This window comes from Tasmannia lanceolata, unplaced genomic scaffold (assembly GCF_043159265.1).
Source record: "Tasmannia lanceolata isolate RefF3 unplaced genomic scaffold, GAP_Taslan_0.1 ptg000013l, whole genome shotgun sequence".
NCBI classification, from domain to species: domain Eukaryota; kingdom Viridiplantae; phylum Streptophyta; class Magnoliopsida; order Canellales; family Winteraceae; genus Tasmannia; species Tasmannia lanceolata.
This window is the reverse complement of record NW_027518690.1, coordinates 17,295,273-17,309,748: the sequence shown is the minus strand read 5'-3', so window position 1 is coordinate 17,309,748 and position 14,476 is coordinate 17,295,273. Positions and strand designations below refer to the sequence as shown.

The 14,476-nt window shown below is 37.6% G+C and overlaps 2 protein-coding genes across 4 annotated transcripts; both read right to left on the bottom strand.

Annotated features, from left to right (window-relative positions):
• Nucleotides 1-1,050: 1,050 nt before the first annotated feature.
• Nucleotides 1,051-4,254, bottom strand: LOC143889910 (NAC domain-containing protein 83-like). 3 transcript variants are annotated; one of them, XM_077394311.1, is made up of 4 exons: nt 4,240-4,254; nt 2,549-3,206; nt 2,094-2,380; nt 1,051-1,388 (listed from the first exon to the last, which is right to left on the bottom strand). In XM_077394311.1, the coding sequence occupies exons 2-4, from the start codon at nt 2,778-2,780 to the stop codon at nt 1,299-1,301; spliced, it is 609 nt and encodes a 202-aa protein (XP_077250426.1). In that variant the 5' UTR covers nt 2,781-3,206; nt 4,240-4,254; the 3' UTR covers nt 1,051-1,298. The 3 variants fall into 3 exon arrangements, with proteins under 3 accessions (XP_077250426.1, XP_077250425.1, XP_077250424.1); XM_077394310.1 differs by lacking the exon at nt 4,240-4,254 and adding an exon at nt 3,297-3,420; XM_077394309.1 differs by lacking the exon at nt 4,240-4,254 and having other exon boundaries at nt 2,549-3,351.
• Nucleotides 4,255-4,861: 607 nt separating this feature from the next.
• Nucleotides 4,862-7,615, bottom strand: LOC143889911 (NAC domain-containing protein 83-like). The gene is made up of 3 exons (XM_077394312.1): nt 7,282-7,615; nt 5,897-6,183; nt 4,862-5,197 (listed from the first exon to the last, which is right to left on the bottom strand). The coding sequence occupies exons 1-3, from the start codon at nt 7,460-7,462 to the stop codon at nt 5,108-5,110; spliced, it is 558 nt and encodes a 185-aa protein (XP_077250427.1). The 5' UTR covers nt 7,463-7,615; the 3' UTR covers nt 4,862-5,107.
• Nucleotides 7,616-14,476: the final 6,861 nt, after the last annotated feature.

Below are 14,476 nucleotides of genomic sequence, written 5' to 3'. Positions count from 1 at the left end.
AAACATGTTGTAAATATAAAAAAATACATGTGCTTTTTTCCAGTGTTTCCCTCACTCCTCATATTTCAATAAACCTAACTCCGTAACTATGGATATAACCTGAAAATCAATTAACCAGTCGATGGGCAAGAATTTGGACTCTTGCTTTATTTTATTTTTCTTTAACTTTCCAAATATGATAACTCTGACGACATTTAATCCTAGTTTTCGATTTAAGCATTTAAGAAAAAAAAAAGTAATTGGGGGCTGCTGATATTTGCACTACCATGTTCCCAAAAAGTTCTAAGAAGCCGGTTAAAAAAGAAAAAGACAAGCTGAGTATGTGCAATACTAAAACATGGTAGTCCGATTCCGATTAAACTCGATCCTTAATTTCTGTTGTTGTTGAGTTACAAATGAAACAGTAAAGCCTTAGAATTTATAGGATATAGAAAATACCAGTGTCATATTGGATGTGAGCAGTCTGTTTAGAAACTCACTAGTGAACCCAAACTCGGCCGAATCGACTTGAATTTAGACCTAAATAAGCGATGAAGAACTCAGAAAACTTTGCTGAGTCAAAGAAAACCTCAGCTTAGTCAACTCAGTTCTGTTCACAGGGTGAGTTTCAAGTCCAACCCAGTCCTGTTTTACAGACATTCTGCATAATTAAAGATAAAGCATTCAGAAAAAAAAAAGTTATGGCTTCAAGGGACTGAAACTTTTGCAGATGTAATCCATTGTGAGCATAATTTGAGCATGGAGTTCCTTTGAGGGATTTCACCTTTATCATATTCTGCTCAAATTGGTGTTCATGTGACCAAGTTGCCTAGGATTTGATTCCCCTCTCTTTAAGTACTCATTCTTGTATGCATGAGGGGAAGGCATCTCTTTTGACAAATTATTTGCTATCTTTCTTTCTTTTCCTTTCTTTTCACTGATCCTCTCTTTTTTTCCCATCCTTTAGTTCAACTCTTTCGTAAGAAAATAATGTGCCTTTTCATAAAAAAAGCTCTAAGATACTGAAAAGCATGTGTTACCCTCTCTCTCAAGTGGGTCTGCAAAAAGATGTCTGAATGCAAAAGGGGAAAGATTAACATTGATTTGAAATTTTAGATTTGTTTACAAAAACACCCACTTCCACAATCTCCACATCTCTAAGTAACTGTTAATTCTCTCAGCTGTTGAGCTGTAACATAGACAAAGGCCCAAAACACTACTATAAGTGGTAAGTGTTAAATAGTGGATGGTTATTCTTCTTGGACGTTCAAAGCCCAAGTTCTGGTACAGCCAATTGAAGGACTTATCCCTCTCTTTCATTACGCCGAAGAATCTGAATCAATTTTGGCCCTTCTTTTCTTCAGAAATATGCAACATAGAACCCAATCTTCTATCTGAATCATTGAATTCTGCAAAGAAAGACACATAAAATTAAGGAATGATAAGAGAATTATAAGCAAATCTACAGATATGTGTTCCTACAGAGCTAATCATCATACTCCTGAGTGTGAAACAACTAATTACTCCAAAAGCTTAAGGTGTTAGAGTTGGTGTTATTTAATCATTTATAGTTTTATACTTCAACACTCCTACGTGTGGGCAGGGGCAGAGGCACATATAGCATGGGGGTGGCGACGGCCCCACCAATGACCCCCCCACCCGCAATGACCAATGCAGGCAAGTGTAAATTAGCCCGGCCCCCCCAAGTGTAAATTCATGGCTCCACCCTTGCGTGTGTACCCTCTTTTTGGGTTGGCCTTACATGTAGCACATGTGGCCCCTCTTTTGGGATGACAGTACACGTCGATTTTTAATATCAATGAGGAGTTGGGTTTTGAACCAAGACCTACGGTAAGGCAATGGCTCTGATACCATGTGAAACAACCAATTACTCCAAATGCTTAAGCTGTTAGAGTTGGTGTTATTTAATCATTTATACTTCAACACTGAGAAGAACTAGAATGATTTGAAGCACAGATAAAACAGTCAAGCACAACTTTTTCAGAAAAATTAGAAATGGGTTTCTGTGAAAAAAGACATGTCACTCTTGCCCAATAAAGGTTACTTTTTCTGTGCCAAAAAACGTGAGAAAACTATCGATAGAAGAAGCTTACTTGAGTGGAGTTTCTCCTCTGTGGGAATATGCAGCCTCTGATTTCTTCATCGGCGAGGCGATATTCATGCATGATCCAATCAGTTATAGTCCCCTTTGGAGGCTTTCCCGTGTAGAAAACCAGGACTTGCTTCATCCCAACTACTTGATTGCCTCTAGAAGCTACAATTGGTTTGTCCGAACCAGACACCTTCCAGTAACCCGAACAGGTCGCTCTATTGGGTCGTTTCCCAAATGGGTATTTGGCTTCTCTAACACAGAAGAAATACCTCTTTTGCTTCGAATCGCCTAAACATATGGGAACAAAAAAACCATTTATCAGAACAAATCACAGCGAAAAATTACCCATACAATAGATCACATTTAGGCCAGGTTCGGCAAACATGAAATGTTGTTTTTTTCCATTGAATACTAGTTTATCAAGTGGCGGAAGAGGGGGAAGGGAGGAGGAGAGACCTAAGAAGGCATGAGTGAGAAAAGAGGGTGAAAAGCGCTGCCCAGAGCACGAGGCTCCCCGCAATAGCTCCCGCCATTGCGGGGTATGGGGAGGGCTAGATGTACGCAGCCTTACCCCTGGTTTGTGAGAGGCTGTTTCTGTGACTCGAACCTGTGACCACCAGGTCACAATGGAGGTGCGCCAAGTGGGTTTTGATAAATAAATAAAAAGCTCTAAGATACTGAAAAGCATGTGTAACCCTCTCTCAAGTGGGTCTGCAAAAAGATGTCTGAATGCAAAAAGGGAAAGATTAACATTGATTTGAAATTTTGGGTTTGCTTATTAAAACATCCACTTCCACAATCTCCACATCTCTGAGTAACAGTTAATTCTCTCAGGTGTTAAGCTGTAACTTAGACAAAGGCCCAAAACACTACTATAAGTGGTAAGTGTTAAATAGTGGATGGTTATTCTTCTTGGACGTTCAAAGCCCAAGTTCTGGTACAGCCAATTGAAGGACTTATCCCTCTCTTTCATTACACCGAAGAATCTGAATCAATTTTGGCCCTTCTTTTCTTCAGAAATATGCAACAGAGAAGAATTTGAATCAATTTTGGCCCTTCTTTTCTTCAGAAATATCCAACAGAGAACCCAATCTTCTATCTGAATCATTGAACTCTGCAAAGAAAGACACATAAAATTAAGGAATGATAAGAGAATTATAAGCAAATCTACAGATATGTGTTCCTACAGAGTTAATTATCATACTCCTGTGTGTGAAACAACTAATTACTCCAAAAGCTTAAGGTGTTAGAGTTGGTGTTATTTAATCATTTATACTTCAACACTCCTCACATGTGAGCAGGGGCGAAGGCACATATAGCATGGGGGTGGCGACGACCCCACCAATGACTTGCAAAATCCCTTTATATAGTACTGATTCCTTGGCCAAAAAAATAGTGGCTTAGCTATTTTAGTGGCCACATACACGAAAACATTAATTTCACAACTAATTCATCAATTTCTTATATATTATTTATAAATCTTGTTAAGAAATCCAAAAGTAATGAAAATGACATGGTGTGAAACTGAACTCACATACAAATCTAGCAACAAAAACACATTATCATCCTTCATTCTTTTTGTTCTTTCTTATTTAGAAACCTATGTCCATTTAGGGGACTGATACCCACCCACCTTCTTTGATAATGACACTAGTTGCTTTATTTTACACTTTTAATTAGCAATTTCATGGCTATTACAATACTCAAATGCTATCAAAACATGGAGTAACCCTATTAAAACATGTTGTAAATATAAAAAAATACATGTGCCTTTTTCCAGTGTTTCCCTCACTTGTAACTATGGATATAACCTGATAATCAATTAACCAGTCGATGGGCAAGAATTTGGACTCTTGCTTTATTTTATTTTTCTTTAACTTTCCAAATATGATAACTCTGACGACATTTAATCCTAGTTTTCGATTTAAGCATTTAAGAAAAAAAAAAGTAATTGGGGCTGCTGATATTTGCACTACCATGTTCCCAAAAAGTTCTAAGAAGCCGGTTAAAAAAGAAAAGACAAGCTGAGTATGTGCAATACTAAAACATGGTAGTCCGATTCCGATTAAACTCGATCCTTAATTTCTGTTGTTGTTGAGTTACAAATGAAACAGTAAGCCTTAGAATTTATAGGATATAGAAAATACCAGTGTCATATTGGATGTGAGCAGTCTGTTTAGAAACTCACTAGTGAACCCAAACTCGGCCTAATCGACTTGAATTTAGACCTAAATAAGCGATGAAGAACTCAGAAAACTTTGCTCAGTCAAAGAAAACCTCAGCTTAGTCAACTCAGTTCTGTTCACAGGGTGAGTTTCAAGACCAAGCCAGACCCAGTCCTGTTTTACAGACATTCTGCATAATTAAAGATAAAGCATTCAGAAAAAAAAAAAGTTATGGCTTCAAGGGACTGAAACTTTTGCAGATGTAATCCATTGTGAGCATAATTTGAGCATGGAGTTCCTTTGAGGGATTTCACCTTTATCATATTCTGCTCAAATTGGTGTTCATGTGACCAAGTTGCCTAGGATTTGATTCCCCTCTCTTTAAGTACTCATTCTTGTATGCATGAGGGGAAGGCATCTCTTTTGACAAATTATTTGCTATCTTTCTTTCTTTTCCTTTCTTTTCACTGATCCTCTCTTTTTTTCCCATCCTTTAGTTCAACTCTTTCGTAAGAAAATAATGTGCCTTTTCATAAAAAAAAGCTCTAAGATACTGAAAAGCATGTGTTACCCTCTCTCTCAAGTGGGTCTGCAAAAAGATGTCTGAATGCAAAAAGGGAAAGATTAACATTGATTTGAAATTTTGGATTTGTCTACAAAAACACCCACTTCCACAATCTCCACATCTCTAAGTAACTGTTAATTCTCTCAGCTGTTGAGCTGTAACATAGACAAAGGCCCAAAACACTACTATAAGTGGTTAGTGTTAAATAGTGGATGGTTATTCTTCTTGGACGTTCAAAGCCCAAGTTCTGGTACAGCCAATTGAAGGACTTATCCCTCTCTTTCATTACGCCGAAGAATCTGAATCAATTTTGGCCCTTCTTTTCTTCAGAAATATGCAACATAGAACCCAATCTTCTATCTGAATCATTGAATTCTGCAAAGAAAGACACATAAAATTAAGGAATGATAAGAGAATTATAAGCAAATCTACAGATATGTGTTCCTACAGAGCTAATCATCATACTCCTGAGTGTGAAACAACTAATTACTCCAAAAGCTTAAGGTGTTAGAGTTGGTGTTATTTAATCATTTATACTTCAACACTCCTACGTGTGGGCAGGGGCAGAGGCACATATAGCATGGGGGTGGCGACGGCCCCACCAATGACCCTCCCCCACCCGCAATGACCAATGCAGGCAAGTGTAAATTAGCCCGGCCCCTCCAAGTGTAAATTCCTGGCTCCACCCTTGCGTGTGGACCCTCTTTTTGGGTTGGCCTTACATGTAGCACATGTGGCCCCTCTTTTGGGATGACAGTACACGTCGATTTTTAATATCAATGAGGAGTTGGGTTTTGAACCAAGACCTACCGTAAGGGAATGGCTCTGATACCATGTGAAACAACCAATTACTCCAAATGCTTAAGCTGTTAGAGTTGGTGTTATTTAATCATTTATACTTCAACACTGAGAAGAACTAGAATGATTTGAAGCACAGATAAAACAGTCAAGCACAACTTTTTCAGAAAAATTAGAAATGGGTTTCTGTGAAAAAAGACATGTCACTCTTGCCCAATAAAGGTTACTTTTTCTGTGCCAAAAAATGTGAGAAAACTATCGATAGAAGAAGCTTACTTGAGTGGAGTTTCTCCTCTGTGGGAATATGCAGCCTCTGATTTCTTCATCGGCGAGGCGATATTCATGCATGATCCAATCAGTTTTTGTCCCCTTTGGAGGCTTTCCCGTGTAGAAAACCAGGACTTGCTTCATCCCAACTACTTGATTGCCTCTAGAAGCTACAATTGGTTTGTCCGAACCAGACACCTTCCAGTAACCCGAACAGGTTGCTCTATTGGGTCGTTTCCCAAATGGGTATTTGGCTTCCCTAACACAGAAGAAATACCTCTTTTGCTTCGAATCGCCTAAACATATGGGAACAAAAAAACCATTTATCAGAACAAATCACAGCGAAAAATTACCCATACAATAGATCACATTTAGGCCAGGTTCGGCAAACATGAAATGTTGAGAGGGTGAGAAGTAACTAAAAAATAAGGGAAAAATAAATCAAGTTATGGCTGGAGTTTTATTTTTCCTTACTGTTCAGCCTTTTCTTACGCTCTCCTCTCATCGTCCCTCTCAGGTCTCTCCCTCTCCCAACCTCCCTCATCATTGACTAAGCTAATATTGCATGGAAATTTTTTTGTTGCAGTTGTCAAACATGGCCTTAGGTACATCATCATTTCATATGACAAAATGTGCTATTAGTAGTATATGCATAATTACGTGGACGGAGCGAATCATGCACCCAGTTCTCAAAAGCATGACATACATATAGTAACTAAATCATATAAAAGAACTTTGCAACAGAACTTCATGCAACATATCACATATCTAAATGTAAATTGATATTCACTATCCACCCTCTAACAATCTATCTACTGGTGATGTACTTCAATGTGTTTTAGAACAGAACCACATAATTAGCAAGAGACATAAGCCATTTTTTCAGCCAAGAAGATTTTTTCCATGGGATGTTAACTTTCCTGAGAGGGTCAAGGAGGGTGGGAGAGAGAGAATCAAGAAGAAGTGGCTGAAAAAACAGGGAAAAGAAAAACTATACTCAAAATAGAGTTCTATTATTCCTATTTTTTGGCCACTTTGGATCATCTCCTCTCAATTCTCTCCCTCTCCCACCCTCTCTCACCACCTAGCAAACTAATATTCCCTGAAAAAAATTCATGGTTGCCAAACATGACCTTATAGTTAAAAGTTAGGTACTGAAGCCTATAATTAGCATTGATTCCCAAAGTTTGTGGTGATGTACTTCAATGTGTTTTGAAAACAAAATCCTATAATTAGACCAAAGTTTTAAAAATTATGAGAGGATGGAAAGAAGAGAATGCTTTTTTATCTTAGCCAATCACAAACCAAGAATAGCAAAATCATAATGGCTGGAAAAAGAGAAAAAACATTGAAATTGTCATTGAAAGCAAAAAAAAAAAAAAATTGTAACAGACCAGGCAAATCCCAAGGATCATGCTTGAATACAGGAGCCTCTTGGATGATGGAAGGGGGCAAAGGGCATGAGTAAACCTTCCTCTTGAGGTACTCAACAACAAGCTCTTCATCTGTAGGATGAAACCTAAACCCAAGAGGCACTCTCATCACTCTATTCCTAACAAGATTCACCTTCTCCATATCAAGAACAAAGGAACCCAATTCCCAAACCACTCTCCTCTTTCACCTCAATTCAACAAAACTAAAAGAACCCATGTTCAGTTCTTGAATTAATCCAAGTGCAAGAACCACAAGAAGGAGATAGATAGATATATATAGATAGAGAGGGGTGGGTTGGGAAATAAAAGGGGGGATCTTTTATAGTGAGAAAATATGTAGTTGACAGAAAAGGACGATTGGCGTAAAGGAGACTCCAACGCCTTTCTTTGACGCATTTTAACAAACACTGACGAGGCAGTGATATTTAGGCCCCTTTTCATCACCCGGGACACCCAGCGCCAGTGTACGTGGCAATCAAGGCCACTAGATTCTTCCGACATCAAGTACATTAGGCCCCCTTTAGTCATCGGTACACTGGCACCAGGTGTCCCTGGTGATGAAAAGGGGCGTAAATATCAATTACCGGCATAAAATTGGGTGTTTGGGGAAAAAGTTACTGCGAAAACAAATAGGACACATCACTCACAAATGACAAAAAAAACAAAGCTCCTGAGCTAGCCCATGCCATGTCCAAAAGGCTTTTGATACTATGTCGGACTTAATTACTTAAATGCCCTCTTCTCTGCCTAGTATTTACTATCCTCTGTTGAGGGAATGTAGTGTTTGCACCTCTTGTGAAATCATACTCATGTCATGCTTACATATGAAAGTGAAGTAAGTATGAAAAAGACACAAATATCCCTAAAATTACCCTAATATTGATTTATAAATTTTACTGGGAATAATTCAAATCATTCGGCCTTCATATATAGACTAGTCATGATCCAAAAATAATAGAGACTCCTTATCCTAAGATTTTTCATTTGGAATTGGGATCTGATTCCAATTCCCCCTAATTCTGGCATTTTGTCCAAAAAATTAATGGAATCAAAAGGGCAAAATTAACACACAGGGGAAAATACTGGAATCTATTTCCAGACCCAAGAGCTGGTATTTTGATTCTGCCCCGGTTGAAATGAAATTTTTATTAGAATTTTTTGAATTAAAATTTTTATTTAATTTTTTTTTTCTCATTCTATTTAAGGGGGGAATTGGAATAGGAATGATCGGAATAAGACTTTGATTCCAATTCGTACTTCCACAATCCAAATGCATCCTAAAAGACATTAACTAACAATTAAGTTCCCACATATATCCAGCATTCACCTCTTCTTGGAGTAAAGGGAAGTGACGAAGAAGGCTTTGTATCCTTATTTTTTCTTAATTCTACACCCTTTTCTCCTTTTTGAAAATTCATTTCATTAGTAAATTCATAATTTGCACTTTTTTACTCTCATTTTCACTGAGAAGATGCACCTAAATGAGCCTGTGAGTTTCTATAAATAATCTTTAAATATTTTTAATGCATCACTCTTATGTTTCAATCACTCTTATGTTTCAATCGATAGATAAATATAAACTTAGAAAAATAAATAAATATCTATAAATGATATAAAGTATCTTTTATCACTAGAGGTTAAGAGCTCCATATAGTTTACAATTTACAAATTACATTTTTTTTATTTGTATGACACAAACTTGCATTATATAAATTAATTGAAGCAAGCATATTAACATTAGTAAAATATTTATCCATGATTTCAATATTTTGTCTAAACATTCCATTAGAAGCATATCATTTTTCTTTATGGCTCTGTTCACTTGCATTCTCGGGAAAGCAAATACCTGGAAAACAGCCTATTTTTTCCTTGACATGACCTTGACAAGACAGAATTCTGGTGTTCACTTGCTTTCCCGGGAAAATAGAATTACACATGTGGAATTTTTACAATAAGTCAAAAAATGACATGGAAAAGCCCATTCCCCCCCCCCCCCTCTTTTAGGGATTTCATTTCTGACAAAAAACACTCGGATTTCGTTTCCGAGAAAAACTAGTGCAAAAAGAAGGACAAGCAGAGTACAAGAGCGTCGAAAACGGACAAGAAACGAATAAGTTGTGAATTTTTGAAGTTTTGGAAAAATTGTCACGCCGGTTCCGGACGTGCGAGGATCCATCTGTTGCCAAACTTGGTACTCACGGACGTCTGCCATTTTTCTGGATGTCTGCCCCATGCGCGGACTTAGATTTCTTCAAAAGGCGATTTTTCACCCTTTTTGTCAGTAAAACGACCATAACTCATTTGTTTGGGCTTCAATTTGTGCGAGGTCGGATCCGATGGATTCGTATCGACGAGAGGAATCCATCAAACTCGACTTTACACTTCGAATTCGAACACACAATTTATGAAAAATCGCTAAAGATTCTTATTCGAATCTCCAAAACTCAAATTTCTGAATTCAAATTCTTATATATCGATTTTGAATTCGTTGGAATTGTAAATCAATATTAGATCCAAGAAAACTCAAGATCAACCCAAATATTCGTATTTCTAATCCATATTAATCAAAGTTCTTATTTCTTTTTCTTATTAATCCTTATTTTAGGATTTCTAAGTATCCAAATCCTTCATAGTTCATAGATCTTACCTGGACTCGCGGCTTCGACTCCGAAATCGGGATCTCCTCGGTCTTTTCCTTCTCTTTCTCTGATTTCTCTTTCTAGGACTGCACAACCGTTTAGGATTTGCTTAGCCACAAGTTAATTTATTTATAGGCTTTATTAGAAAGCCCTAATCTGAGTCAAATACCAACGGACAAAAACACCCCTTGTTAGTCAAGGGGGACGAAAATTTAAAGGGGGTTATTTTGGGTATTTACATTAGGATCATCCTATGGGACTGCACCTTCTACTGTTCTGTATTAGATGTCAACCAAACAATGGAAAGAGAGATTATAGAAACATGCCCTAACTCCAATCATCCTTATGAAAAAAAAACTTATAGAAAATAGAAAACCCAAAAAAAAACAAAAAACAAAAAAAAGTTTCAAGAAAGTATAGCTTTTCATAATTTCCTTTTTCATATATATAGATCCAACATGCCCTAAGAATTCCAAATTGTATGAACGGTCGAAATCATTGTGGGGCCCATATTGGATGTGCCTCGACGACATACTCATAGCCTTATCCTAAAACAAAAACAAAAACAAAAAACCACGATAACCTAACCGGATGGAAGATCCAAAACTCCCTAGGTCCCACCAGATGTACGATAGATATGGCCCTAATGAAAAAATTGTCCTTGAAAATAAGGTCCATGAGATGGTAAAAAATGAGCTGCAGATTCTCAGATGCTCTGTTTGGATGCTGGTAGATGTTGGGGGGATTTGGAGAAGAAGAAGTCAAAGGGAAATCAAAAGGAAATCAGTCAACAGGGAGATTGTGAGCAAATGTAACGCCCCGATTTTTTTTTTGAAATACCAACTCGGTGCGTAGAAGAATATTACATCATATTTCTCAAAAACTTTCATTATTCCCAAGATCTCAAATACAACAACTACGTTTAGAGGGTTTACAGAAATTAGGTCTAACTTATTACATCTTAATTCAAGACATAGTTGATACATATTTAAACATATTTGTCCTTTAGAACAGTTCTGCATTCAACTCTAGCATTCCTCATCTCTCATCTATACTTCACCTGGGGGTTGGAACAATAAAACAAGGAAAAAGGGTGAGCTCAAATAGCCCAGTAGGGTATAAACAACAAGTGATGTAGAATTGTCAAGCTCATAAGAACATGATATTTTGCAGATTGGACATCTCACATTATAAACATGGAAAGAAAGAATAAGCACAACAAACTTTCCACACGTATAGAGAAAACTTACAGAACTTGATATATATAGAATTATATATATAGACTTCATTAAGCATAGATGCTTTCATTCATAGCCATATCTCGGCTCATAATCCTCTAGATTTACACTCTCTAGAGTCGTCTTTACCCACGTGCACATGGAGGACTATAACGCGTCCACCCGTCATCATATCATAACTCAGTCCATATTCAGAATTAGGGTATCACAAGATAAACCCTAAACATAAACATATCTCACGGAAACAAGTTTCGAGGATACAAAATAGAATTATAGCTTTATCAGTAAAATCATTTATCTGAAAGGAATGGGGTCTGAAAGAAAGGATCCCCCATGGATTCTCATCAGTTGTGGATCTTAGAAGGATAGAAACTCTTATAGCAATTGCGTATAAAGAGAATCAAAGAATATGAAATATTCACATCCAGTATATCAAAAGAGAATCAATGGAGAAAACTCTTACATATATCAAAAGAAAATCAATGGACGAAAACCCTTACATCAAGTTTAGCAAAAAGAGAATCAAAAGATAGGGAACCCTTACATCAAATATAACAAAAAAAGAATTAGAAGATAAGAAACCCTTACATCTAGCTTTCCGATCACAGGTTTGTTTGAGCTTACACCTTGGAGTGGATAACCTGTAAATTTATTCTAATTTTATCAAATTCATGTTTTAAGGCAGTGCCCTTTCTGTCCAGGTAATGTCCATCTATGTCTAAAATAATGTTCCCTGTGTTCAGTGTTCTTTCTATTAAATTTTAAAAATCATGGGGCCCAGCATGCACTATTCATATGGACCCCACATGTTACTATTCATGTGGACCCCACAGGTTACTATTCATGTGGACCCCAGAGGTTACTATGCTCAGCAGTTCACCATTCTTTGGTTTAGTTTATTTCTTGGCTACTATGCTCAGCAGTTCGCCTTTCTTTGATTAAAGTTTAATTTACGGTTACTATGTTAGCATTTCACCGTTCAAATAAGATAGGCTACTATGCTCAGCAGTTCGCCTTTCTTTTATTAAAGTTTACTTTACGGTTACTATGCTAGCATTTCACCGTTCAAATAAGATAGGCTACTATGCTCAGCAGTTCGCCTTTCTTTTATTAAAGTTTACTTTACGGTTACTATGCTAGCATTTCACCGTTCAAATAAGATGATAAAACTTGCATAATCTATAGCGAGTTATCGCCTCTTATGCATGCTTTATCCTATTATTTACATAGGTGGTAGAACCAACCATATTAAATACTTTAACTATCTATATGAAAGACTTACAGAACCAACCATATTAAATACTTTAATTATCTATATGAAAGACTTACCTTGGTAGTGATGAAGTGGATGATTTCTTTTTTTCTTCTCCTCTCTCTCTTTTTTTCCTCTCTCTCTTACTCTTTCTTCTTTCTCGTTCTCTTTTCTCTCTCTCTTTCCTTTTATTTTTCTTCTTCTTCTCTTCCTCTATTTATAGGTATTTTTTTCAACTACCGTCTTAAATTCACAACTACTCATTAATGATAGTGGTTGTGGAGTGACCCGCTTAATCAATGAGTTAATGAAAGTGGTTGCGGTGTGTCCTTCTGGTAGTGGTTCCCACTAGTGATGGGTCCCGCTGGCGTTGGGTCCCGCTACTTATGGGTCTTGCTTGTTGTGGGACCCGCTTGTGTGGGGCCCGCTGATGTGGGACCCGTTTGTGTGGGGCCCGCTGATGTGGGACCCGCTGTTGGTGAGACCCGCTTGTGAATAGTACTCGGTGGGTCCTACTGTGAATAGTAATTTTGAATAGTTTATCTAAATAGTGAACTTGCATAGTATTTCTGCATAGTAATCTTACGTAGTATTTATGCATAGTAATCTTGCATAGTGATTATTGTGAATAATAATTATGAATAGTGACTATTGGTAATTTTTTTATATGTGTAAGTATCTACTCATTTTTAGTTGACATCTGGGACGGTGGTTTAGTGGTAGGAAACCGTTCAATCCTCGCTCAGCGTTGGGTTCGAATCGCGTACGCCCCATTATGCCAGATGTCCTCATGCCTGATTAACTCGGGGAAAAATGAGTAATGGCCAATGATTACCCACCTATGAGGCCATTTTTATTTATTTGTATATATATATATATATATATATATATATATATATATTTACCGGTTATTACATTCTACCCCCCTTAAAAAAAATTTTGTCCTCGAAATTTTACGTACCTTAAGAAGTAAATAGATGAGGGTACTTTTGTTTCATCTCCTCCTCCGGTTCCCATGTTGCTTCCTCGGTGGCTTGGCTCCTCCACAGAATCTTCACCAGTGATATTCTCTTTGTCCGAAGAATTTGTTCCTTTCGATCAAGGATTTGTACTGGTTGCTCTTCATAAGACAAATCTTGTTCCAACTGCATTGGTTCTGTTTGCAGTACATGTGATGGGTCCGCCAAGTATTTCCTTAAAAGTGAGACGTGAAACACATTGTGAACATGTGACAAGGCTGGTGGCAAAGCTACACGGTATGCTACTGGTCCAATTCGTTCAAGTATTTCGTATGGTCCAATATATCTGGGACTGAGCTTCCCTTTCTTTTCGAACCTTCTCACACCCTTCCAAGGTGATACTTTTAAGAATACACGGTCACCCACTGCAAACTCCAGGTCTCGACGTCGATGATCGGCGTAGCTCTTCTGTCTGCTTTGAGCCGTCCTCATATGTTGTTGGATCATACGTACTTTGTCAGTAGTTTCTTGTACTAACTCTGGGCCTAGAAGTTTTCTTTCTCCGACCTCATCCCAACACGTCGGTGTTCTACACCTCTTACCATAGAGAGCTTCATAGGGTGCACTCTCTATACTAGAGTGATAACTGTTATTATAAGAAAATTCAACCAATGGTAAGTGTTGGTCCCAATTACCTTGGAAGTCTATTATGCAAGCTCTAAGCATATCCTCCAGTGTCTGAATTGTCCGTTCGGATTGACCATCTGTTTGAGGATGAAAGGCAGTGCTGAAGTTCAACTTTGTCCCCCAATGCTTTTGTATACTCCTCCAAAAATTAGATGTGAAGCGCGGGTCACGATTAGACACAATGGATGCTGGTATGCCGTGTAACCTGACTACTTTGATGTAGAGCTTCGCCAATTGATCTAAGGAAAAATTTTCTCATATTGGGATAAAATGAGCTACCTTCGTCAGTCGATCAATGATGACCCATATTGTGTCATTTCCTTTCGTAGTCGTCGGTAGTCCCGTAACGAAATCCATTGCTATCATATCCCACTTCCATAT

Bases quoted from the DNA above. Each gene is read 5' to 3' on its own strand.
- LOC143889910 (XM_077394311.1), bottom strand. From the start codon at position 2,780: ATGCTTTTCAGTATCTTAGAGCTTTTTATTTATTTATCAAAACCCACT. The intron at 2,381-2,548 runs GTCTCTCCTCCT...CCATATGTTTAG, and splicing joins TCTCACTCATGCCTTCTTAG to GCGATTCGAAGCAAAAGAGG. The intron at 1,389-2,093 runs GTAAGCTTCTTC...CTTTCTTTGCAG, and splicing joins AGAGGAGAAACTCCACTCAA to AATTCAATGATTCAGATAGA.
- LOC143889911 (XM_077394312.1), bottom strand. From the start codon at position 7,462: ATGGAGAAGGTGAATCTTGTTAGGAATAGAGTGATGAGAGTGCCTCTT. The intron at 6,184-7,281 runs GTCTGTTACAAT...CCATATGTTTAG, and splicing joins TGATCCTTGGGATTTGCCTG to GCGATTCGAAGCAAAAGAGG. The intron at 5,198-5,896 runs GTAAGCTTCTTC...CTTTCTTTGCAG, and splicing joins AGAGGAGAAACTCCACTCAA to AATTCAATGATTCAGATAGA.